Source organism: Leucoraja erinacea, chromosome 37, assembly GCF_028641065.1.
Source record: "Leucoraja erinacea ecotype New England chromosome 37, Leri_hhj_1, whole genome shotgun sequence".
Lineage (NCBI taxonomy): Eukaryota > Metazoa > Chordata > Chondrichthyes > Rajiformes > Rajidae > Leucoraja > Leucoraja erinaceus.
The window spans coordinates 3,040,749-3,067,995 of NC_073413.1; the positions used below are offsets into that span (position 1 = coordinate 3,040,749).

Here is a 27,247-nt window from a genome sequence, read left to right on the forward strand (position 1 = left end):
TTTAAAAGGATGAGGTGGGGGGGAACCTCATAGAAACTTACCGAATAGTGAAAGGCTTGGATAGAGTGGATGTGGAGAGGATGTATCCACTAGTGGCAGAGTCTCAGACAAGAGGTCACAGCCTCAGAATTCCTTTAGGAAGGAGATGAGGAGGAATTTCTTTAGCCAGAGGGTGGTGAATCGGTGGAATTCTTTGCCACAGACGGCTGTGGAGGCCAAGTCGGTGGATATTTTTAAGGCAGAGATAGATAGATTCTTGATTAGTGCGGGTGTCAGAGGTTACGGGGAGAAGGCAGGAGAATGGGGTTCGGAGGGAGAGATAGATCAGGCATGATTGAATGGCGGAGTAGACTTGATGGGCCGAATGGCCTAATTCTACTCCTATCACTTATGACCTTAGTTTTATTTGTTTAGTTGAGTTGAGTTTATTGTCACGTGTACCGAGGTACAGTGAACTTCCTTATTGTGTACAGTTCAGTGCAAGTATCACAATACAGCTTAGATCAGCATCACAGATACAGTGTGACATAAGTACACTGAAACACTGCTATCCAGTCGGTGGAAAGACTATACATGATTACAATCGAGCCGCCCACAGTGTACAGACACGTGATAAAGGGCATAATGTTAAGGGCCTGTCCCACGAGCATGCGAGTGCATGCGGCGAGCGCGACCAAACCGGTAGCGGGGGCGTGACGTGAAGTTCGAGCGAAGTCCGCGGGAAGTTTGCCGTGACGTACGCCGTCAAGACGCTGCGTACGGCGTCAAGACGCTGTGTATACCCGTCAAGGCATTGCGTACGGCCTTAAATTGGCTGCAGGCCGGTAGGCTGTTGCCGAGCGGAATCTTTGGACAGTGTCAGTTTTTCGATGTCGGGCCCAGCTCCGCACAACTCCATACGGCTCCAGCGATCGAAGTGGGACCAGCCCCGCGAGGCCGTACAGCTCAAGCGACCACGTTAGGTCGCGCTTGCCGCATGAAGTCGCATGCTCGTGGGACAGGCCCTTAAGTGCAAGATAAAGTTCAGTAAAGTCCGAGTAAAGATTGTCCAAGGGTGTCCAATGAGGTAGATTGGAGGTCAGGACCGCTCTGTAGTTGGTGGTGGGATGAATGAATGAATGCTCTATTGTACTATGTGATAGGAGCAGAATTAGGCCATTCGGCCCATCATTCCTACTCCACCATTCAATCATAATTTTGACAGGTCACAGTGAAATTCTCTGCTTGCTCACTCAACGTATGTAAATAGTGGCTACATAAAGGGCACAGATAAAGTTACAAAAGTATCCTGCGGCAGGTGCCCCTCACCACACCGCTCCTCAGGAGAGAAGTGGAGAGAAGGGGGGAAAGAAGGGGGGAGAAGGAGTGGAGACACTTTTAAGAAGTTTAATAAAGTTTAGCGGGCATTTAACCTACCGGTCGGTTTTCCCTGGTCCTGAAAACTCCCGTGAGCCAATTAAAATGCCCAGTCAGCGAAGGAGATTGCCTACGGCTGCCCTCGACTGCCTGTAACTAAATAGCGACCCCACTCCACTGCACTACGAGTAAAAATGAACCGTGCCGACCAAACTCGCGGGAAATTTTTGAACATGCTGAAACATTTTCTGTGAGCTAGCTGAGGCCGCGAGTATTCGGGAACTTCCCTCGAGCATGAAGGAGACCTCACAGGACCACGTGTCGACCATGCTGCGAGTTTGAGTCGAGGGCAAACTCGTCTAAACTCACAGAGCAGGCCGCCGCAGTGGGACAGCCCCTTTACTCTAGCATTTTGTGTCTATCTTCGGTGTAAACCAGCATCTGCACTTCCTTCCCACACCGGAGAATGGGCCTGGCTTTAGTGCTCGGGTTAAAAGCTGGCAACACCCAGCAGTATATATCTCCATGAGTCCAAGGACACAGAGTGCTGGAGTAACTCAGTGGGTCAGGCAGCATCTCTGGAGAATATGGACAGGTGACGTTTCAGGTTGAGACCCTTCTTCTGAACACTAACATTTCAGGACCATAGCAGGTTACCAGCACCAGCAGTTTCATGGAGCCATAGAACAGGCCATTCGGCCCACAATGTCCGTGCCGACCAGGAATCCAAGCTGAATGAATCTTCTCAGTCTGCACATGATCCATACGCATCTATTCCCTGCGTAATCTAAATGGTGGCTGATTGGGAAAGGGGGGGTCTGCAGCGAGACCTGGGTGTCATGGTACACCAGTCATTGAAGGTGCGGGCATGCAGGTGCAGCAGGCAGTAAAGAAAGCGAATGGTATGTTCCAGCTTTCATTGCAAAAGGATTTGAGTATAGGAGCAGAGAGGTTCTACTGCAGTTGTACAGGGTCTTGGTGAGACCACACCTGGAGTATTGCGTACAGTTTTGGTCTCCAAATCTGAGGAAGGACATTATTGCCATAGAGGGCGTGCAGAGACGGTTCACCAGACTGATTCCTAGGATGTCAGGACTGTCTTATGAAGAAAGACTGGATAGACTTGGTTTATATCTCTAGAATTTAGAAGATTGAGAGGGGATCTTATAGAAACTTACAATATTCTTAAGGGGTTGGACAGGCTAGATGCAGAAAGATTGTTCCCGATGTTAGGGAAGTCCAGGACAAGGGGTCACAGCTTAAGGATAAAGGGGAAATCCTTTCAAAACCCGAGATGAGAAGAACTTTTTTTTCACACAGAGAGTGGTGAATCTCTGGAACTCTCTGCCACAGAGGGTAGTTGAGGCCACTTCATTGGCTATATTTAAGAGGGAGTTAGATGTGGCCCTTGTGGCTAAGGGGATCAGGGGGTATGGAGAGAAGGCAGGTACGGGATACTGAGTTGGATGATCAGCCATGATCATATTGAATGGCGGTGCTGGCTCGAAGGGCCGAATGGCCTACTCCTGCACCTAATTTACTATGTTTCTATGTTTCTATGTTTACCCATGTGTCTATTAAAAGCCAAAAACACTCCAAAGACGTGTAGGTCTGTAGGCAACTTGGTTTGGGTAAATGTGGAAATTGTCCCCGGTGTGTTAGTGTGCGGGGGTCGCTGGGCGGTGCGGACCCGGTGGGCTGAAGGGCCTGTTTCCACGCTGTTTCACTAAACTAAACTCTTAAACTCTATCCTATCGGTCTCCACCACCATCCCTGTCAGTGTGTTCTAGGCTCCTCTCTGTAAAGAAAAACCTAGGCCGCACATCTCCTTTAAACTTTCCCCCACTCACTTTAGAGGCGAGCGCTCTAGTCTTGGACATCTCCACCTCGGGGCCAAATGAGAAGCATCTCGATTGTTTAGACTGGGAGTTGAACGAATAAACTTTTGCCTTGAGACTTTAGAGATACAGCACGACGGTAAGAGGCCCTTCGTCCCACCGAATCCGTGCCGACCAGCGCACTTAGAAACATAGAAACAAAGAAAATAGGTGCAGGAGGAGGCCATTCGGCCCTTCAAGCCAGCACCGCCATTCATTGTGATCATGGCTGATCATCCCCAATCAATAACCCGTGTCTGCCTTCTCCCCATAACCCTTGACTCCGCTAGCCCCTAGAGCTCTATCTAACTCTCTCTTAAATCCATCCAGTGACTTGGCCTCCACTGCCCTCTGTGGCAGGGAATTCCACAAATTCACAACTCTCTGGGTGAAAAAGTTTTTTCTCACCTCAGTCTTAAATGGCCTCCCCTTTATTCTAAAACTGTGGCCCCTGGTTCTGGACTCGCCCAACATTAGGAACATTTTTCCTGCATCTAGCTTGTCCAGTCCTTTTATAATTTTGTATGTTTCTATAAGATATCCCCAGGACAAGGGGTCACAGTTTAAGGATAAAGGGGAAATTCTTTAGGACCGAGATGAGAAAAACATTTTTCACACAGAGAGTGGTGAATCTCGGGAACCCTCTGCCTCAGAAGGTAGTTGAGGCCACAGTTCATTGGCTATATTTAAGAGGGAGTTAGATGTGGCCCTTGTGGCTAAAGGGATCAGGGGGTATGGAGAGAAGGTAGGGATGGGATACTGAGTTGGATGATCAGCCATGATCATATTGAATGGGGGTGCAGGCTCGAAGGGCCGAATGGCCTACTCCTGCACCTATTTTCTATGTTTCTATGTTTCTATGAGAGGCTGGTGGCTGCAGGGAGGATGTGTCTGATGAACTGACAGAGACTCTCGCTGTGGGGAAGGAGGGAGTGTGTGAGTGAGGGCGGGAGGGAGCAGAGCGGAGCGGAGAGCAATGAGACGGGCAGGTCTCGACTGGCTTTGTGGAGGGCGTGGAAGCAGCCAGCCAACGTCTGCCTGGGATCCAGGAAGTGCTGGGGCAGAGAGGGAGCTGTCGGAGAGGGAGCAGCTGCTGGCGGAGGTGCCGCTGGGCGCTGGGGGGCCTGGGGCAGGCGATGGACGAGCCACGCTCGCCGGCGCCGCGGGCCGACGCCCCCGGAGCCGGGGGGGAGGGGAAGCTGGCGACGCGGGGCCGCCGCCAAAGCTCGCCGGACTCCGTCTCCAACTCGCGACGCAACGAGCGGGAGAGGAACCGGGTGAAGATGGTCAACTTGGGCTTCAACAACCTGCAGCGCCACGTGCCGCAGGGCGGGGCAGCGGGCAAGAGGATGAGCAAGGTGGACACCCTGCGCTCGGCCGTCGATTACATCCGCCGGCTGGAGGTCCTGCTGAGGGAGCAGGGAGCCGGGGGCAAGCAGCGCCCTCCCTCCTCCACCACCGGCTCAGTCACCGCTTCCCCATCCCCCACCTCCTCCTGCGGGGACACCTCCACTGATTCCATCTCCTCCGAGCACGACTTCACCGCCTGCAAGGGATGGCTGGGCATCGAGTGAGCAGGTAAGGGGCTCTCTCCTCTCCTCTCCTCTCCCCAAACTCCACAAAGAGTTGGAGCTCCACGACGGATGGCCAAGTCTGCAGCTCACACAACGCCACGGGAGATCCTTCTTCCCTGCGGCTATCAAACTAATAATAATAATAATAATAATAAATTTTATTACGGACTCGAGGTCCAGGCATAGAAACATAGAAACATAGACAATAGGTGCAGGAGTAGAGGCCATTCGGCCCTTCGAGCCTGCACCGCCATTCAATATGATCATGGCTGATCATCCAACTCAGTATCCCATCCCTGCCTTCTCTCCATAGTGCTACATAGGATAGTGCTAGTGTGCAGAGATCGCTGGCCGGTGCAGGCTCGATGAGATCATCCAACTCAGTATCCTGTACCTGCCTTCTCTCCATACCCCATGATCCCTTTAACCACAAGGGCCACATCTAACTCCGTCTTAAATATAGCCAATGAACTGTGGCCTCAACTACCTTCTGTGGTAGAGAATTCCCGGGATTCACCACTCTCTGTGTGAAAAATGTTTTCCACATTGGCCCTGACAAGGGGCAACATTAGATAAAAATGCATTGCATATTAAAAAAATATCACAAAGTACGTACATCACTTATAAAAACATCATAAATTATATATTTTTTAAAACACAATACATGTTAAAAATCCAGATTAAAAGAATGATCAATGTCTTACAACGAGACAACGATACCAGTGTCTCCACAGCTGGGATTCATAGCGTGTAGTGCCCACCCTTATGTTTGACAAGGCCACAATAATTACATTTTTAGAGTCATTTATCCTGTAAAATAATTTATACATGTGATTTCTTAGGATAGTTTCTAAAGTACCGACTCCTGCAGCCACAAACGTATTACTGGCACTACACCATCTAGGTTTCCTTAGCAGTGTTCTCATGGCATCGTTATATGCCACCTTTAGTCTCTGCAAACTTGTCTTTCCATAGTTCGACCACAGGTCCAACTCCTCCCATTAATGTCGTGGGGTAGCCTTACTCCCTCCCCTCCCCCCCCCACCTCCCCAATCTCTGCACGTCCCCAATCCAGGGTTTTCCACTTGTCACTTTCATTTCACATTTTACGTACCTTGTTGAGCTTTATGACTGTTTTTTAGTTTAGTTTAGACGTACAGCGCACAGCCCACACGCCGGCCAGCGACCCCCCAGCACATTAACACTACCCTATACACACTAGGGACAATTTGCACATACACCAAGCCAGTTAACCTACAAACCTGTACTGTACGTCTTTCGAGTGTGGGAGGAAACCAAAGATCTCAGAGAAAACCCACGCAGGTCACGGGGAGAAGGTACAAACTCCGTACAGGCGGGATGGAACCCGGGTCTCCGTAAGGCAGCAACTCTACCGCTGACCAATTTGCATCCTGGAGTAAATGAAGTTCTATCGCATTGTATTGTAAATCTTACTGCCCCCACCCCACCCTATCCACCACATCCCTCCCAACTCTTTGCTGTTCTTTCACCACCTCAATGGACATGGAGGATGGGGAACTGAACCATCCCACCACAACTAGAGAGCGGTCCTGAGCCTCCATCTACCTCTTGGTGACACCCGCACTATCTTTGATTGAACTTTGCTGCCTTTACCTTGCACCAAATGTTATTGCCTTATCTTGTATCTTTGTCCCGCCCCCTCCCCCCCTGATATCAGTCTGAAGAAGGGTCTCGAAACGTCGCCCATTCCTTCTCTCCAGAGATGCTGCCTCACCCGCTGAGTCACTCCATGTCTACCCGCTGAGTCACTTGTGTCCATCTTCGATTTAAACCAGCATCTGCAGTTCTGTCTTACACATTATTGCCTTATCGTGTATGCATAGGAGAAGGTTCGACTGTAGTCATGTATTGTGTTGCCGCTGACTGGTTAGCAACACAACAAAAGCTTTTTACCGGACCTCGGTACACGTGACAATAAACAAACCGAAGATGGACACAAAATGCTGGAGGAACTCGGCGGGAGAGGCAGCGACTCTGGAGAGAGGGAATCGGTGACGTCTCGGGTCGACAGCCTTCTTCAGACCAGCGTCTGCAGTTCCTTCCCACACAGTAAACTAAACTGTGCTGAAACTGAACTAACCTGAACCGAAACTGAACTGAGATAAGGAGGAAGTTATGGGTACATCCGAGCCCTACATCTCAAATCACCTTTCACATTTAAGCTGGTAAACGGGCCTGTCCCACTTAGTGGTCATTTACGTGACAGGCCAGTGGCGAGTCGCGCGTGTCTTCACCCGTCATCAGGCGCCTTCAAATATTTTATCTGCTCTGCAAATATAATTAGTCAGCGTATTGACATCATTTGTTAAGTGAAACATTGATAACATTATTGTTTGTTGGAAATATTCATTTACTTGTAAACTTTCTGAATTACTCCCAACAAACACAAACTTGTATTCCATTAGAGCAGTTTGAGGGTTTGAACCCAGTTCAAGAATTAGTTTGCACATTTTTTTTAAATGGTGTTCGTAAAATTGTTGGTGGTTATTTTTTTTATTTTTTTTTTGTTTTGTTTATTTTATTAGAAGTTAATACAGCACAAAACAGTACAGTGGAACCTAATTTTAGGTGCCAACTATGTAATACCGTAATCCATTCTATGTACAACCTCTAGTTTTATGTTATGAGAAGGAAGGAAGTTGGTGGTTATTTAAAATTAACTAATTTGGTTACCGGAGAACATTGCAGACCATATAACCATATAACAATTACAGCACGGAAACAGGCCATCTCGGCCCTTCTAGTCCGTGCCGAACACTTACTCTCACCTAGTCCCATCCACCTGCACTCAGACCATAACCCTCCATTCCTTTCCCGTCCATATACCTATCCAATTTATTTTTAAATGATAAAATCGAACCTGCCTCCACCACCTTCACTAGAAGCTCATTCCACACCGCTACCACTCTCTGAGTAAAGAAGTTCCCCCTCATGTTACCCCTAAACTTCTCTCCCTTAATTCTCAACTCATGTCCTCTTGTTTGAATCTTCCCTACTCTCAATGGGAAAAGCTTATCCACGTCAACTCTGTCTATCCCTCTCATCATTTTAAAGACCTCTATCAAGTCCCCCCTTAACCTTCTGCGCTCCAAAGAATAAAGACCTATCTTGTTCAACCTTTCTCTGTAACTTAGATGCTGAAACGCAGGCAACATTCTAGTAAATCTCCTCTGTACTCTCTCTATTTTGTTGACATCTTTGCTACAAAACAACGAACGACAAATCGAGGGACAGAAAGAGTTAAAAGACTTCTTTTTCTTTTTTTCTTTTCCAGGGCCTATTTCTTACTTTTCTTCTCTAATTCTTTGTTTAATGGGTTTTTCTTTTTGATCACTTTTTCACACTAACACGACTATCTCTCTTTCTTTACTTTCTTTAATTCTATCTTTCCTTAATTCCTTAAAAATGAAGGGGTACAATAAATGTAATAAGATAGATGTGGCTTGTACCACTGTAACTTACACTGTACTTCTAATAAAGAAAAAAAGAAAGAAAAAAAAGAAAGAGTTAAAGGCCAAAGAGTAAGAACAGGGAATGGGGGTGTTCGAGTCGCCGCCTCACAGCGCCAGAGACCCAGGTTCGATCCCCGCCACGGGTGCTGTCTGTGTGGAGTCTGTATGCTCTTCCCTGTTTCTGCGCTGTATCTCCAAACAAAAATAATGGGGGGGGGGGGGAAAGAGAACAAGAGTGAACGAGAAATGCGGAAAGGAGGGAAAGAAAATAAAAAAGAGAGAATGAATGAGAGAAAGAGAAAGGAAACAACGAAAAGATTTAAAGATTTGCATTGGCACAGTGCAGTCGAAAGTGTTATATGATGATATGCGTGAGGTTATCCACTTTGGCGGCAAGAACAAGGAGGCAGATTATTATCTCAATGGTGTCAGGTTAGGAAAAAGTGAGGTGCAACGAGACCTGGGTGTCCTTGTACACCAGTCGCTGAAAGTAAACATGCAGGTACAGCAGGCAGTGAAGAAAGCTAATGGCATGTTGGTCTTCATAACAAGAGGAGTTGAGTATAGGAGTAAAGAGGGCCTTCTGCAGTTGTACAGGGCCCTAGTGAGACCACATCTGGAGTATTGTGTGCAGTTTTGGTCTCCAGATTTGAGGAAGGACATCCTTGCTATTGAGGCAGTGCAGCGTAGGTTCACCAGGTTAATCCCCGGGATGGCGGGACTGTCATATGAGGAAAGATTGGAAAGACTAGGCTTGTATTCACTGGAGTTTAGAAGGATGAGGGGGATCTTATAGAAATGTATTAAATTATAAAAGGACTGGACAAGCTAGATGCAGGAAAAATGTTCCTAATGTTGGGCAAATCCAGAACCAGGGGCCACAGTCTAAGAATAAAGGGGAGGCCATTTAAAACTGAGATGAGGAAAAACTTTTTCACCCAGAGAGTTGTGAATTTGTGGGATTCTCTGCTACAGAGGGCAGTGGAGGCCAAATCACTGGATGGATTTAAGAGAGAGTTAGATAGAGCTCTAGGGGCTAGTGGAGTCAAGGGTTATGGGGAGAAGGCAGGAACGGGGTACTGATTGTGGATGATCAGCCATGATCACAATGAATGGCGGTGCTGGCTCGAAGGGCCGAATGGCCTCCTCCTGCACCTATTTTCTATGTTTCTATGTAGGATTGCTTTTATCGGAGAGAAGGAACTGCAGAAGCTGGAATCTTGAATGAGAAACAAAGTGCTGAAGTAATTCAGCGGGTCAGGCAGCATTTGTGGAGGGAATGCTCACGTGACATCTTGGGACTGATGGAGTGGAGGGGGGGGGGTGTGGGGTGGGGGGAGAAAGCTATAGAAGAAGAGGGAGTGGGGCAAAGCCTGGCAAGTGATAATAATAATAATAATAATAATAATAATAATAATAATAATAATAATAATTTTATTTATAGAGCACTTTAAAAACAAACATAGCTGCAACAAAGTGCTGTACATCACTAATCATTGACAAAAAAGTTAATACGCACCAAAAATAACAATCAAAAGAAATAGTAGGAAAAGACATGTAAAATAAAGAAACATCAAAAACACCACAAACAGAAGCAAAGCCTCAGGCATGGTCAAAAGCCAGGGAGTACAAATGTGTTTTAACACTGGATTTGAAGATGGACAGTGAGGGGGCCTGTCTGATGTGCAACGGCAGGGTGTTTCCAGAGTGCCGGAGCAGCAACAGAGAAGGCTCTATCCCCTCTGAGCCTCCGACTAGACCTCGGTACCTCCAGGAGCAGCTGACCAGCTGACCTGAGGGACCGGGCAGGAGCATATGAGTGGAGCAGCTCAGAGAGGTAAGGCGGGGCGAGCCCATTCAGAGATTTAAAAACAAATAACATTATCTTAAAATGAACTAAATGATAGGTGGATACAGCTGAGGAGCGGGACGGGGGTTGATTGGCAAATGGGTGGAGTAAGCGACAGGGTAGAGGAGAAAAAGCTGGTGCAGCGATAGAGCTGCTGCCTCACAGCGCTAGAGACCCGGGTTCGACCCTGACCACGGGCGCTTGTCTGTACGTGGGGTTTTCTCCGGGTGCTCCGGTTTCTTCCCACACTCCAAAGACCTAATTGGCCTCGGTAAAGATTGTAAATTGTCCCTAGTGTGTGTAGGATTGTGCTAGTGTGTCGGGAGTGCCAGAGAAAGAGGGATTACATGGAACGAGTGATCTCTAAATGAACTTTACAGGACTTTATCTATAACTAACCGCTATTCCCTTTACCCTGCATCTGTATACTGTGGACGGCTCGAACGTAATCATGTACAGTTTTTTCAATGATTGCATAGCACGCAACAAAAAACCTTTTCACTGCACTGCACATGACAATAATAAACTAAACTAAACTAATAATTAACTAATCTAAACTAGTATGAATGGATGATCGATGGCTTGGTGGGCTGAAGGGCCTACTTCCATGCTCTACCTTTCAATCAGTTCATCACAACATTAAAACCTAAAAGTGCTGGATTAAAGGGCGTGTCCCACTTGGAGCGTCGTTTGCGCGTCACGCAGATGGTGCCCAAGTGGGACGCTCCCTTAACTCAGCGTGTTGGGCAGCATCTCTGGAGGATTTATTCAACTCACCACCAGTTTATTTAGAGAATTAGTGTCGAAATGAGACTGATGGACAGAGACATCTGAGAGTGCAAGCGTGCAAATCACTGAGTGTATTATACATTCATTGAACAATGTATCGTATTGCATAGAAACATAGAAAATAGGTGCAGGAGTATGCCATTCGGCCCTTCGAGCCTGCACCGCCATTCAATATGATCATGGCTGATCATCCAACTCAGTATCCCATACCTGCCTTCTCTCCATACCCCATTCCTTTAGCCACATCTAACTCCCCCTTAAATATAGCCAATGAACTGTGGCCTCAACCACCCTCTGTGGCAGAGAATTCCACAGATTCACCACTCTCTGTGTGATAAAAACAATTCTCATCTCGGTCCTAAAAGACTTCCCCTTTATCCTTAAACTGTGACCCCTTGTTCTGGACTTCCCCAACATCGGGAACAATCTTCCTGCATCTAGCCTGTCCAACCCCTTAAGAATTTTGTAAGTTTCTATAAGACCCCCCCCTCAATCTTCTAAATTCTAGCGAGTACAAGCCGAGTCTATCCAGTCTTTCTTCATATGAAAGTCCTGACATCCCAGGAATCAGTCTGGTGAACCGTCTCTGTACTCCCTCTATTGTAGTAAAGGGCCTGTCCCACTTGGCTGTCATTTGCGTGTAATTTATGGGACATCATTTACGCGTCACGGTACATGACGCGCGCATGGTGCGTGATGACATAGGCAGTGACGCGCAGCCGTCTGCGTGATGTGGAAATGATGGCCAGGTAGGACAGGCCCTTAAGGGGCGGTACGGTGGCGCAGTGGTAGAGTTGCTGCCTCACAGCGCCAGAGACCCGTGCTCAAGCCCGACTACGGGTGCTTTCTGTACGGAGTTTGTGTACGCTCTCCCCGCTACCTGCGTGGGTTTTCTCCAAGATCTCCAGCTTCCTCCCAACGCTCCAAAGACGTACAGGTTTGTCGGTCAATTAGCTTGGGTTTGTACCCTTGTCATAAGTGTAAATTGTCCCAAATGCGTGTGTAGGATTGTGTTAACGTGCGGGGATCGCTGGTCGGCGCGGACTCGATGGGCCGAAGGGCCTGTTTCCTCGCTGCATCCCCAAACTAAACTAAACCAATGACATGTAACTTGACTTTACCAAAAGCGTCAGATTTCATCGCCAAAGGGATAGAAGTGGAAATGCAGAGAGAAATCTGACGAGCGGTGCATGTGAGAGTGATTAGAGCGCGGTGAGATGTGTACATAGTTTGTGTTGTTACATTGTGACGAGCAAACAGGACATATGCAAAAAATTGATTCACTGTGAAGGAATTAGAAAGGCGAGGCTCAAAAAGGAAACGGGTCGGGTTAGTTTTCTTCAAAATAAAAGGCTGAGGGAGGTCTTTAGAATTGTGTACACAAAGAGCCTGCAGATACTGGAAACTTGAGCAAAAATCTAACCACTAGTGTTACCATATGAATATGATATATTGTTAAAAATTGGACCGATATATGGATAGGACATGTTTAGGGTCAAATGCAGGCCAATGGGCCAGTAAGCCAACTTGGACAAGATGGGCTGAAGGGCTTTTTTCCATGCTGGGTAGCTTTATACTTCTACCTCACTGGACTTTTGCGGTGGCATTGCGATAGGGTTGCTGCCTCACCGCGCCAGGGACCCGGGTTCGATCCTGACCACGGGTGCTTGTCTGTACCGAGTTTGTACACCTTCTCCCCGTGAGGTTTCATCCGAGATCTTTTTCCTCCCACACTCCACAAGACGTGCAGGCTTGTAGTTTAATTGGCTTGGTATAAATGTTTAGATGTAAAATTGCCCCTATTGTGTGTGGGGTAGTGTGAATGTGCGGGGACCACTGGTCGCTGCAGACTTGAGTATCTCGAAACTCCAAACGAGTCCCTTTCAGAAAAGTATAAGAAATAAAGTGGACGAGCTTGAGGCTCATTTAGAAATCGGCAAGTATGATGTTGTGGGAATTACAGAGACATGGCTGCAAGAGGGCCAGTCCTGGGAACTGAATATTCAAGGCTATACCTCCTATCGAAAAGACAGACAGGTGGGCAGAGGGGGTGGGGTAGCTCTGTTGGTGAGGAATGAAATTCAGGCCCTATGTGACATAGAATCAGGAGATGTGGAGTCAGTATGGATAGAACTAAGGAATTGTAAGGGTAAAAAAAGACCCTAATAATGGGAGTTATCTACAGGCCCCCAAACAGTGGCATGGATATGGGGTGCAAGTTGAATCAGGAGTTAAAATTGGCATGTCGCAAAGGTAATGCTATGGTGGTTATGGGAGATTTCAACATGCAGGTAGACTGGGAAAATCAGGTTGGTACTGGACCTCAAGAAAGGGGGTTTTGTGGAGTGCCTCCGTGATGGACTCTTAGAGCAGCTTGTACTGGAGCCTGCCATGGAGAAGGCAAGTCTGGATTTAGTGTTGTGTAATGAACCGGATTTGATAAGGGCTCAAGGTAAAGGAGCCATTAGGAGGTAGTGACCATAATATGAAGTTGTAATCTACAATTTGAGGGGCAGAGGGAAAATCGGGAAGTGTCAGTATTACAGATGAACAAAGGGGACTATGGAGCCATGAGGGAGGAGGTGGCCAAAGTTGACTGGAAAGATACCCTAGCAGGGATGACAGTGGAACAACAATGGCAGGCATTTCTGGGAATAATACAGAAGGTGTAGGATCAGTTCATTCCAAAGAGGAAGAAATATTCTAAGGGGAGTAAGGGGCAACTGTGGCTGACATGGGACGTCAGGGACAGTATAACAATAAAAGAGAAGAAGTATAACATAGCAAAGATCCATAGCAAGGACTGCTCTCACCCCAACCATGGACTGTTTACCCTCCTACCATCCGGGAGGCGCTACAGGTCTCTCCGTTGCGGAACCAGCAGGTCGAGGAACAGCTTCTTTCCGGCGGCTGTCACTCTACTCAACAACGTACCTCGGTGACTGCCAATCACCACCCCCCCCCCCCCCCCCCCTCCGACACTTATTATTATTTATTCAAATCGTTTGCTATGTCGCTCTTCAAGGGAGATGCTAAATGCATTTCGTTGTCTCTGTACTGTACACTGACAATGACAATTAAAATTGAATCTGAATCTGAATCTGAAGATGAAGATGCGGGAGAGCAGAGGATTGGGAAACTTTTAAAGAGCAACAGAAGATAATTAAAAAGGCAATACGGGGAGAAAATATAAGGTAAGTTAGCCAAGAATATAAAGGAGGATAGTAAAAGCTTCTTTAAGTATGTGAAGAGGAAAAAATTACTAAAGACAAATTGAAGACAGAAACAGGTGAATTTATTATGGGGAACAATGAAATGGCAGATGAGGTACTTTTGATTTTGACGGGATACTGAGTTGGATGATCAGCCATGATCATATTGAATGGCGGTGCAGGCTCGAAGGGCCGAATGGCCTACTCCTGCACCTAATTTCTATGTTTCTATGTTTCTATGATCTGTCTTCACTAAGGAAGACACAATCTAGTGGCCAGAGGATCTGGGGTGACGGAGGAACAGAAGGGAATCCACATTAGGCAGGAGAAGGTGTTGGATAGACTGATGGGACTGAAGGCTGACAACCCCAGGGCCTGATGGTCTGCATCCCAGGGTCCTTAAGGAGGTGGCTCTAGAAATTGTGGATGCATTGGTGATAATTTTCCAATGTCCTATAGATTCAGGATCAGTTCCTGTGGATTGGAGGGTAGCTAATGTTATCCCATTTTTTAAGAAAGGAGGGAGAGAGAAAACAGGGAATTATAGACCAGTTAGCCTGACATTGGTGGTGGGGAAGATGCTGGAGTCAATTATACAAGATGAAATAGCTGAACATTTGGATAGCAGTAACAGGATCGGTCCGAGTCAGCATGGATTTATGAAGGGGAAATCATGCTTGACTAATCTTCTGAATTTTTTTGATGTAACTAGGAAAATGGACAAGGGAGAGCCAGTGGATGTAGTGTACCTGGGCTTTCAGAAAGCCTTTGATAAGGTCCCACATAGGAGATTAATGGGCAAAAATTAGAGCACATGGCATTGGGGGTAGAGTGCTGACATGGATAGAAAATTGGTTGGCAGACAGGAAACAAAATGTAGGGATTAACGGGTCCCTTTCAGAATGTCAGGCAGTGACTAGTGGGGTGCCGCAAGGCTCGGTGCTGGGACCGCAGCTATTTACAATATACATTAATGATTTAGATAAAGGGATTATAAGTAACATTAGCAAATTTGCAAATTTGCAAAACTGGGTGGCAGTGTGAACTGTGAGGAGGATGCTATGAGGATGCAGAGTGACTTGGACAGGTTGGGGGAGTGGGCAGATGCATGGCAGATGCAGTTTAATGCGGATAAATGTGAGGTTATCCACTTTGGTGGCAAGAACAGGGGGGCAGATTATTATCTGAATGGTGTCAAGTTAGGAAAAGGGGAAGTACAACGAGATCTGGTTGTCTTTGTACATCAGTCACTGAAAGTAAGCATGCAGGTACAGCAGGCAGTGAAGAAAGCCAATGGCATGTTGGCCTTCATAACAAGAGGAGTTGCGTGTAGGAGCAAATAAATCCTTCTGCAGTTGTACAGAGCCCTAGTGAGACCACACCTGAAGTATTGTGTGCAGCTTTTGGTCTCCAAATTTGAGGAAGGACATTCTTGCTATTGAGGGAGTGCAGCGTGGGTTCACCAGGTTAATTTCCAGGGTGACGGAACTGTCTTATTTTGAAAGAATGAACTGGGCTTTATACACTGGAATTTAGGATGAGAGGGTATCTCATTGAAACATATAAGATTATTAAGGGTTTGGACACGTTAAGAAGCAGGAAACATGTTCCCGATGTTGGGGGAGTCCAGAACCAGGGTCCACAGTTGAAGAATAAGGGGTAAGCCATTTAGAATGGAGATGAGGAAAAACCTTTTCACCCAAAAAGTTGTGAATCTGTGGAATTCTCTGCCTCAGAGGGCAGTGAAGGCCGATTCTCTGGATGCTTTCAAGAGAGAGTTAGATTGAGCTCTTAAAGATGGTGGAGTTAGGGGTTATGGGGGGGAGGCAGGAACGGGGTACTGATTGGGGATGATCAGCCATGATCACAGTGAATGCCGGTGCTGGCTCGAAGGGCCGAATGGCCTCCTCCTGAACATATTGTCTATTGCCTATTGCCTAAACTAAACTAAAAAACTGCACTAGTGTAAATCAATAAACACCCATATTTTAAAAAATATATCACTATTCCATAATTTCTTGATTCCAAATACACTTTTACACTCTTGTTAAAATCTTTCCCCTCTCACTTAAGTGGACCCCCCTCTTGTTTTAGAATCCTCTACCCTGGCAATAAGACTGTGAGCGTTCACATTAACCATGGCCCTCTTGATCTTATGCACCTCAATAAAGTCACCCCTCAGCCTCCAAAGAAAAATAAGTCCCAGCCTGTCCTTCCTCTCCCTATCATTCAAGCTTGTCATCTTGTGAATCCCTGGTAGACAAAAGTGCTGGAGAAACTCAGCGGGTGCGGCAGCATCTGTGGAGCGAAGGAAATAGGCAACGTTTCAGGCCGAAACGTTGCCTATTTCCTTCGCTCCATAGATGCTGCCGCACCCGCTGAGTTTCTACAGCACGTTTGTCGACATTCGATTTTCCAGCATCTGCAGTTCCTTCCCGAACATCTTGTGAGACAGGCCCTTTAGATTTGTTGTCGTCACATGTACTGAGGTACAGTGAAAAGCTTTGTTTTGCATGCTTTCAGTTTAGTTTAGTTTAGTTTAGTTTCGAGATGCAGCATGTAAACAGGCCCTATGGCCCACCGAGTCCGCATCGACCAGCGATCACCTGCATACTGGTTCTACCTAACACATTAGGGACAATTTATAGAATTCAATTAACCTACAAAACTGCATGTCGTTGGGATGTGAGAGGGCGAACGTGCAAACTCCACAGAGACAGCGCCCGTGGTCAGGATGGAACCCGGGGTCTCCGGCGCTGTGAGGCAGCAACTCTACCGCCGTGCCTCATTGAATTTCCAATTGAAAATGAACACCAGGATTTCGCTGCTTCGGAAGCCATTCAAATCCTTTTGTTTCGAAACGGCAAAAACTACTCTGTGGGTTTGGATTTGCGCCACAGAATTAAATGAGCAGTTATTATAATTTTGGTAGAAATCTTGCACGCTTCAAAAGAAAACCACAGGAAAATAATTTGTCTTCACAGTTGCGTAATCGCACAAGAAGGCAAAGTCGCCACGGACGATAGATTAAGCAAGAGGAAATTACAGGAGATAGATACAAAAAGTTGGAGTAACTCAGCGGGACAGGCAACATCTCTGGAGAGAAGGGATGGGTGACGTTTCGGGTCGAGACCCTTCTTCAGACTGAGAGTCAGGAGAGAGGGAGTCGAGAGATATGTGAGGGAAAGGTGTATCTTTTTTTACCCCTTCCATACCTCTAGGCTCCCCCGAATAGACGGGTATTTTGTGTCTATCTTCGGTGTAAACCAGCATCTGCAGTTCCTTCCTACGGTGAAAAGCTTTTGTTGCGTGCTAACCAGTCAGCAGAAAGACAAGACACGATTACAATTGAGCCGTCCACAGTGTACAGATACAGGATAAAGGGAATAACATGAATCATGAATAACGTTTAGTGCAAGGTAAAGCCAGTAAAGTCCGATCAAAGATTGAGATAGTCCGAGGGTCTCCAGTGAGGTAGATAGTAGTTCAGCTCTGCTCTCTGGTTGTTGGTAGGATGGTTCAGTTGCCTGATAACAGCTGGGAAGAAACTGTCCCTGAATCTGGAGGTGTGCGTTTTCACACTTCTGTACCTTTTGCCCGATGGTAGAGGGGAGAAGAGGGAGTGCCCGGGGTGCGACTCGTCCTTGATTTATGCTGCTGGCCTTGCCGAGGCAGCGTGAGTTCACCATTTTAAAGTAAGGGGGAGAGAATAGATGAGAAAAGCAACCTAACTAACTTAAGCCCCTGCCCCACTTAGGAAACCTGAACGGAAACCTCTGGAGACTTTGCGCCCCACCCAAGGTTTCCGTGCGGGTCCCGGAGGTTGCAGGTGGTTGCTGGAGGTTGCAGGTAGTGGAAGCAGGTAGGGAGACTGACAAAAACCTCCGGGAACCGCACGGAAACCTTGGGTGGAGCGCAAAGTCTCCAGAGGTTTCCGTTCAGGTTTCCTAAGTGGGACAGGGGCATTACCGCTAACTAACTGCCACAGAAGGCAGTGGAAGCCAATTCACCGGATGTTTTTAAGAGAGAGTTAGATTTAGCTCTTGGGGCAAACGGAATCAAGGGATATGGGGAGAAAGACGGAACGGGGCACTGATTTGGATGATCAGCCATGATCACATTGAATGGCGGTGCTGGCTCGAAGGGCCGAATGGCCTACTCCTGCATCTATTTTCTATGGTTTTTGAAAAGACACAAAGTGCTGGAGTAACTCCACGGGTCAGAGCACCCCCAGAGAACATGGATGGGTGACATTTTGCGTCGCGACCCTTCAGAATGACGTTTTGGATCGGGACTTCCTTTTTTCTTCTATGTTTCAACTAACATAATTTGTTTTATTTTGCAGGAATTCAAGTCAATTCATGCTCACTCCAAGGGGAGTCCCTGGGCTATTTATCCTGTTTTCGTCTGGTGAAAGAAATCTCTACTTCATGAGAACTTTGGTTGGAAAAAGAAACAGAACATTAATATCTCCATATGTTTCTATCTTGGAACTGTGAGACCATCGGCAAGAGATCTCTCCAAGGCTGGGACATTGAAGAAGATATTATTTATGTTGTACATATTGTAAATAGAAAAGGTTTTGTTGAGATAACTTGTGAAGGTGAGGCATGTGATTGATTTAAAGATAGACACAAAGTGTTGGAGTAACTCAGCGGGTCAGGCAGCATCTTTTAGTTCCGTTTAGTTTGGAGATACAGCGCGGAAACAGGCCCTTCGGCCCACCGACCAGCAATCCCCCCGCACATTAACACTGCCCTGCACACACTAGGGGACAATTTACACATACACCAAGCCAATCAGCCTGAGGGTTGCAGCGCCGGAGACCCGGTTCGATTCTGACCACGGGTGCTGTCTGTACGGAGTTTGCACATTCGCCCCGTGACCTGCGTGGGTTTTCTCCGGGTGCTCCGGTTTCCTCCCACACTCCAAAGACGTGCAGGTTTGTCGGTTAATTGGCCTCGGTAACTTGTCCCCAGTGCGTGTAGGATAGAAACATAGAAACATAGACAATAGGTGCAGGAGTAGGCCATTCGGCCCTTCGAGCCTGCACCGCCATTCAATATGATCATGGCTGATCATCCAACTCAGTATCCCGTACCTGCCTTCTCTCCATAGTGCTACATAGGATAGTGCTAGTGTGTAGAGTTCGGTGGCCGGTGCAGGCTCGATGGGCTTGTTTCTGCACTGTATCTCTAAACTCTAGACGAAACTTAGCTGCCCCATCACTGACAGTTGTGCTTTCAGCTGCCGAGGCCCCGAGCCCTGGAATAACTCCTCCCTCAAACCTGAGCTCCCGGAGAAAACCCACGTAGGTCATGGGGAGAACGTACAAACTCCGTACAGGCGGCAGCCGTGGTCAGGATCGAATCTGGGTCACCGGCGCTGTGAGGCAGCAACTCTACCGCTATGCCACTCTGCAGAGAATCCTGCCTGACCCGCTGAGTTACTCCAGCACATTGCCTTATTTTCTCCTCATTTGGGAATGGCGCATATGGTATATGTAAATATATAAATAAGTGTAATACGTGTTTGATGCAGTTATATGTTGGGCAACAGCAAGCATTGTCGTTGTTGGCAGGCTTCAATAAAGGAGTTATATGTGCTGAACCTCTCCTTGTATCCCAGGGTTTGTTTCAAGCAGATTCAAGCAGTGCAGGACAGAACTATAGCCACGTTTAGTTTAGCTTTAGAGATACAGCGCGGAAACAGGCCCTTCGGCCCACCGGTTCCGTGCCGACCAGCGATCCCCGCACACCAACACTATCCTGCACCCACTCAGGACAATTTTTACATTTACCGAGCCAATTAACCTGGAAACCTGTACGGGCCACAGTCTTGGAATAAAGGGGAGGCCATTTAAGACTGAGGTGAGAAAAAACCTTTTTCACCCAGAGAGTTGTGAATTTGTGGAATTCCCTGCCACAGAGGGCAGTGGAGGCCAAATCGCTGGATGGATTTAAGAGCGAGTTAGATAGAGCTCTAGGGGGCTAGTGGAGTCAAGGGATATGGGGAGAAGGCAGGCACGGTTTATTGATAGGGGACGATCAGCCATGATCACAATGAATGGCGATGCTGGCTTGAAGGGCCGAATGGCCTCCTCCTGCACCTATTTTCAATGTTTCTATGTCTTTGGAGTGTTGGAGGATACTGAAGATCTCGGAGGAAACCAGCGCAGAACGTACACACTCTGTACAGACAGCACCCGTAGTCGGGATCGAACCCGGGTCTCCGGTACTGCATTCGCTGTAAGGCAGCGACTCTACCGCTGCGCCACCGTGACTGCCCAACGTTGCACGGCAAACGTGCAAACTCCACACACACAGACAGCACCGGATGTCAGGATAGAACCGGGGGTCACTGGAGATGTCGGTTTACATCGAAGATAGACACAGAGTGCTGGAGTAACTCAGCGGGTCAGGCAGCACCTCTGGAGAGAAGGAATGGGCGACGTTTCGGGTCGAGACCCTTCTTCAGACTTAGAGTCAGAACAAAGGGAAATATATATAGACGGTGATGTAGAGAGATATAGAACAAAGTGCCTCGACCCGAAACATCATCCATCCCTTTTCTCTAGAGATGTTGCTTGGGAGCGTGAGGGGAAACCGAAGATCGCGGGAAAGAAATCCACGCAGGTCACGGAGAGAACGTGCAAACTCCGTACGGGCAAGCACCTGTGGCCAGGATCGAAGCCGGGTGCTGCGCCATCGTGCCGCGCCCACTCGTTCTCCGAGTGAGAATGAATCGTTCTCCAGAGATGCCGCCTGACCCGCTGAGTAAAGGGCCGGTCCCCATTGGCGTTTTTGCCGGCGTCATATCAGGGTCGCCAAAAGATTTTTAACATTTCAAAATCCAGCGGCGACCAAAAAAAATGTTGCGACACTTGAAAAAACACCGCGCGTCATGCATCGTCATGCCGCGTCATGCATCGTCATGCCACGTCATACATCGTCATGCCACATCATACATCGTCATGCCACATCATACATCGTCACGCCACGTCATACATCGTCATGCCGTGTCATACATCGTCATGCCGCGTCATGCCACTTCATACATCGTCATGCCACGTCATACATTGTCACGCCGCATCATGCATCGTCATGCCACGTCATACATTGTCATGCCAAGTCATACATCATCATGCCATGTCATACATCGTCATGCCACGTCATACATAATCACGCTGTGTCATGCATCGTCATGCTGCATCATCATGCCATGTCATACATCGTCATGCCACGTCATACATTGTCATGCCGCATCATACATAATCACGCCGTGTCATATGTCATCACGCCGCGCAGTTTTCGGTGACATTATACCGCAGTCAATGATGCCGCTGTTGCCGAAAGAATCAGCAAGTGGGACAGGCCCTTTACTCCAGCACTTTGTGCCGTCTGGTTTGTGTACAAATCCAAGTTGGGTTTTATTCTCTCCCCATCGCTGTTGATCTGTCCTGTTCAGATTTTAAACTGACAATAGGAAGGCGGTGGCGCTCACCGCGGGCGAATCCTGGGAACTGTGAAGTACACCAAACAAACAGGACATGCAGGATCCTCCCCACAGTTAATAGGATTTCCTGCTTGACTTGGCTTGGCTTCTCTAAAGCAATTAGAGAGTAACAATAAAGACTTTGGGTGGGATAGAGGGCTTTCTATGCCAATATCATGACAACATTGCTGGAGGCAGCACCGTGCAGGAAACAGCAGAGTGTTTACCGCCCCATACATCAGCGAGTATCAGTAGGGTTAAAGATCTGTCCCACTTTCACGAGTAATTCACGAATTATCCCGAGTTATCCCCCTGATTCAAACTCGCAGAATGTTCGTAACGAGTCCGTAGGAGTCCGTAGATATATCGTAGCGGCTCGTTATGCCAGCCGTAGGTACTCGTGGCATCAGGTAAAGTCGGGACTATTTTCCAGCCTGATAACTAAATGTCCACGAGTAAAAAAATGGTGGGGATGAAAGAAATTGCAACTTTTTACTCGTAAGGAGGGCATCGGAATAGTCGTGGGAATTGGTCGACACACTCGTAGGAGTTCGTGAACATAGTCGTGGAAGGTCGTAGGAGTTTGTAGATTGCCACGATCTTGATTTTTTTTTAGGTCCTTTAAACTCGGCAGAGGTTTTAAATTGTCGTGAAAGTGGGACAGGCCCTTTATCCTATGATGAGCGTTTTGTCCGCGCTGGGCCTCCACTCGCTGGAGTTTAGAAGATTGAGGGGGGGGGGGGGGACCTCATTGAAACGTACCGAATAGTGAAAGTCCTGGATATAGTGGATGTGGAGAGGATGTTTCCACTAGTGGGAGAGTCCAGGAGCAGAGGGCGTAGCCTCCGAATGAAAAGACGTTTGTTTAAAAAATATATACATACATACATATACAAATATATATATATATATATATATATGTATAATTATAAAAGGACTGGACAAGCTAGGTGCAGGAAAAATGTTCCCAATGTTACATAGAAACATAGAAAATAGGTGCAGGAGGAGGCCATTTGGCTCTTCGAACCAGCACCGCCATTCATTGTGATCATGGCTGATCGTCCCCAATCAATAACCAGTGCCCGCCTGCTCCCCATAGTTTAGCTGGGCGAGTCCAGAACCAGGGACCAGTCTTAGAATAAAGGGGAGGCCATTTAAGACTGAGGTGAGAAAAAACGTTTTCACCCAGAGAGTTGTGAATTTGTGGAATTCCCTGCCACAAAGGGCAGTGGAGGCCAAATCACTGGATGGATTTAAGAGAGAGTCAGATAGAGCTCTAGGGGCTAGTGGAGTCAAGGGATATGGGGAGAAGGCAGGCACGGGTTATTGATCGGGGACGATCAGCCATGGTCGCAATGAAGTTGCCCAACATTGGGAACATTTTTCCTGCATCTAATGAATACGAGCCTAGTCTTTTCAGTCTTTCCTCATATGACAGTCCCACCATCCCAGGGATCAATCTCGTGAACCTACGCTGCACTGCCTCAATCACAAGGATGTTCTTCCTCAAATTAGGGGACCAAAACTGTACGCTATACTCCAGATGTGGTCTCACCAGAGCCCTATTCTCTGCATTCCCTCTTGCCATAGAGGGAGTGCAGAGAAGGTTCACCAGACTGATTCCTGGGATGTCAGGACTTTCATATGAAGAAAGACTGGGTAGACTCGGCTTGTACTCGCTAGAATTTAGAAGATTGATTGGGGATCTTATAGAAACTTACAAAATTCTTAAGGGGTTGGACAGGCTAGATGCAGGAAGATTGTTCCCAATGTTGGGGAAGTCCAGAACAAGGGGTCACAGTTTAAGGATAAGGGGGAAATCTTTTAGGACCGAGATGAGAAAAATATTTTTCACACAGAGAGTGGTGAATCTCTGGAATTCTCTGCCACAGAAGGTAGTTGAGGCCGGTTGATTGGCTATATTTAAGAGGGAGTTAGATGTGGACCTTGTGGCTAAAGGTATCAGGGGGTATGGAGAGAAGGCAGGTACAGGATACTGAGTTGGATGATCAGCCATGATCATATTGAATGGCGGTGCAGGCTCGAAGGGCCGAAAGGCCTACTCCTGTCAAGTCAAGTCAAGTCAAGTCAAAGTTTATTTGTCACATACACATACGAGATGTGCAGTGAAATGAAAGTGGCAATGCTCGCGGACTTTTGTGCAAAAGACAAACAACAAAACAACCAAACAAATTATAAACACAATCATAACACACATATTCTTTTACATAATAAATAATGGAAGGAAAAACGTTCTGTAGAGTTAGTCCCTGGTGAGATAGGCGTTTACCGTCCGAATGGCCTCTGGGAAGAAACTCCTTCTCAACCTCTCCGTTCTCACCGCATGGCAACGGAGGCGTTTGCCTGACCGTAGCAGTTGGAACAGTCCGTTGCAGGGGTGGAAGGGGTCTCCCATGATTTTATTTGCTCTGGAGTTGCACCTCCTGTTGTATAGTTCCTGCAGGGGGGCGAGTGAAGTTCCCATAGTGCGTTCGGCCGAACGCAGTACTCTCTGCAGAGCCTTCTTGTCCTTGGCAGAGCAATTCCCAAACCAGATGGTAATGTTCCCGGACAAGATGCTTTCCACCGCCGCTGCGTAGAAGCACCTATTTACTATGTTTTCTATACTACCTGTTGTATTATGGTAGAGGGTTCTGTTTTGTTTTATTGTCTTGTAAATACTATTTTAATATTTGCATATAGTAAATATTTTTGATTTTGATAGATTAAAAAAAACTGTGAAAGGTTGTTGGCAACAGCATCTTTCTCAATCATTTGGCTGTGCACAATAAAGCCGCTGCTTTGTCCGATACAATCATGTGTCGGTTGATCGTTGAACAAGCTTAGCTGATGCGTTCTCCCCTTCAGGGTGAAATGTGCAATTTGTAAAGATGCCTCTGCAAATATCTCATTCCCATCTTAAATAGGGATACTGCACCCAAGTACCACCCACATGCCCTTAGGGTGCTGTCAGAGGCTCTAAATAAACATACATTCAGGCAGAACCTGTTCCCAGAACCTTCACGCATCCACATTTTTTTAGTGCAAAAGTCAAATCCGATCTAGGAGCAGCAGCATATTTCGTTTGGGTAGTTTACACCCCAACAGTAAGTAAGTAAGTACGTTTATTGGCCAAGTATTCACATACAAGGAAATTGCCTTAGTGCTCCGCCCACAAGTAACAACATGACATACAGTGACAGTTGCGAGTGACTCAGTAAATACTAAACATTAATAATAATAATAAAACATATAACCATATAACAATTACAGCACGGAAACAGGCCATCTCGGCCCTACAAGTCCGTGCCGAACAATTTTTTTTTCCTTAGCCCCACCTGCCTGCACTCATACCATAACCCTCCATTCCCTTCTCATCCATATGCCTATCCAATTTATTTTTAAATGATACCAATGAACCTGCCTCCACCACTTCCACTGGAAGTTCATTCCACACCGCTACCACTCTCTGAGTAAAGAAGTTCCCCCTCATATTACCCCTAAACTTCTGTCCCATAATTCTGAAGTCATGTCATGTGTATTAATGTGTATTAATGATAAAACACCATTGATCAAGCATGTGAACCAACAAAATACCAGATCCAAAGGGAGGCTACAGATTTGTGGCTGTTGAGTAGAGCAACTACTCGTGGATAAAAACTGTTTTTATGTCTGGCTGTGGCAGCTTTGACAGTCCGGAGTCGCCTTCCAGAGGGAAGTGATTCAAAGAGTTTGTGGCCAGGGCGAGAGGGGTCAGAGATGATCTTGCCCGCTCGCTTCCTGGCCCTTGCAGTGTACGAACATTGACTTCTCCAATTTCAGGTAGTCCCTACTTTCTCCCTCCTTCCCCTCCCATTCCCAGCTCTCCCACTGCCCACTGACTCCGCCTCTTCCTGTTTTCTTCCCGCCTCCCCCCCACCGCCACATCAGTCTGAAGAATGGTCTTGACCCGAAACGTCACCCATTCCTTCGCTCCATAGATGCTGCCTGACCCGCTGAGTTTCTCCAGCATTTTTGTCGACCTTATATCAGTTTAGTTTAGTTTGGAGACACGGCGTGGAAACAGGCCCTTTGGCCAACCGAGTCCGCACTTAACCAGCGATCCCCGCACATTAACACTATCCATCACACACTAGGGACAATTTATGATTATACCAAGTATACAAACCCAAGCCAGTTAACCTACAAACCTGCACGTCTTTGGAGTGTGGGAGGAAATCGGGAGAGAAATGGAGAACAGGGGAGAGAAAGGACTTTGCCTTCCATCACAGTGGGTTCACTGTGATGGATGTTTCTGTAAATTGAATTGTGTGTGTGTCTGTAGGAAATTGTCTTTGTTTGTATGGCTGTGGAAACTGCGTTTTGTTTGAACCTCACTGAGGTTCAAATGACATGTAATAAATATTGTATTGTATTGAAACTGGATCACCTGGATAAAACCCACGGGGTCCCAGAACACGGATGCAATTATAAAGAAAGCACATCAGCGCCTCTACTTCCTGAGAAGATTACGGAGAGTCGGTTTGCCAAGTAGGACTCTCTCTAACATCTACAGGAGCACTGTTGAGAGCATGCTGACCAGTTGCATCGTGGCTTGGTTCGGCAACTTGAGCGCCCTGGAGAGGAAAAAACTACAAAAAGTAGTAAACACTGCCCAGTCCATCATCGGCTCTGACCTCCCTTCCGTCGAGGGGATCTATCGCAGTCGCTGCCTCAAAAAGGCCGGCAGCATCATCAAAGACCCACACCATCCTGGCCACACACTCATCTCCCTGCTACCTTCAGGTAGAAGGTACAGGAGCCTGAAGACTGCAACGTTCAGGTTCAGGAATAGCTACTTCCCCACAGCCACTTTGTCTGTTTATTTATGTGTGTATATATATATATTCATTGGTATATGGGCAAACTGATCTGTTGTGTATTTATTTATGCCAACAATATTCTGTTGTGCTGAAGCAAAGCAAGAATTTCATTGTCCTATCTGGGACACATGACAATAAACTCTCTTGAATCTTGAATCTAGACTGAACTAAACTCTGGCAGTGTGAGATAGTGGCTTTACGAGCTGCATATTCGGGCCACCTGAATGTCGGGAAGGTAGGAACAGTGTAAGTTTCAGTTTAGTTTATTGTCACGTGTACTGAGGTACAGTGAAAAGCTTTTGTTGCGTGCTAACCAGTCAGCAGAAAGACAATACATGATTACAATCGAGCCGTACACAGTGTACAGCTGCATTATAAAGGGAATAACATGAATAACATATAGTGCAAGATAAAGTCCGATTAAAGATAGTCCGAGATTCTCCGATTAAGTAGATGGGAAGTCAGGACTGCTCCCTCGTTGGTGATAGGATGGTTCAGTTGCTTGATAACAGCCGGGAAGGAACTGTCCCTGAATCTGGAGGTGTGCGTTTTCGCACTTCTGTGCCTTTTGCCCAATGGGAGAGGGGAGAAGAGGGAGTGACCAGGGTGTGACTCATCTTTGATGATGCTGCTGGCCTTGCCGAGGCAGCGTGAGGTGTAGATGGAGTCAATGGAAGGGAGGTCGGTTTGTGCGATGGTCTGGGCTGCGTCCACAACTCTCTGTAATTCCTTGCGGTCTT

General features: G+C 47.1%; 1 protein-coding gene across 1 annotated transcript; it reads left to right on the forward strand.

Moving 5' to 3' along the window:
* Window positions 1-4,321: 4,321 nt before the first annotated feature.
* LOC129713781 (achaete-scute homolog 2-like) lies at window positions 4,322-22,280 on the forward strand. Its single transcript, XM_055663080.1, has 2 exons — window positions 4,322-4,811; window positions 18,497-22,280. The coding sequence occupies exon 1, from the start codon at window positions 4,370-4,372 to the stop codon at window positions 4,805-4,807; it is 438 nt and encodes a 145-aa protein (XP_055519055.1). The 5' UTR covers window positions 4,322-4,369; the 3' UTR covers window positions 4,808-4,811; window positions 18,497-22,280.
* The last annotated feature ends 4,967 nt before the right edge of the window (window positions 22,281-27,247 follow it).

What these genes read in the sequence shown, in the direction of transcription:
- LOC129713781 (XM_055663080.1), top strand. Translation starts at nt 4,370, where the DNA reads ATGGACGAGCCACGCTCGCCGGCGCCGCGGGCCGACGCCCCCGGAGCC.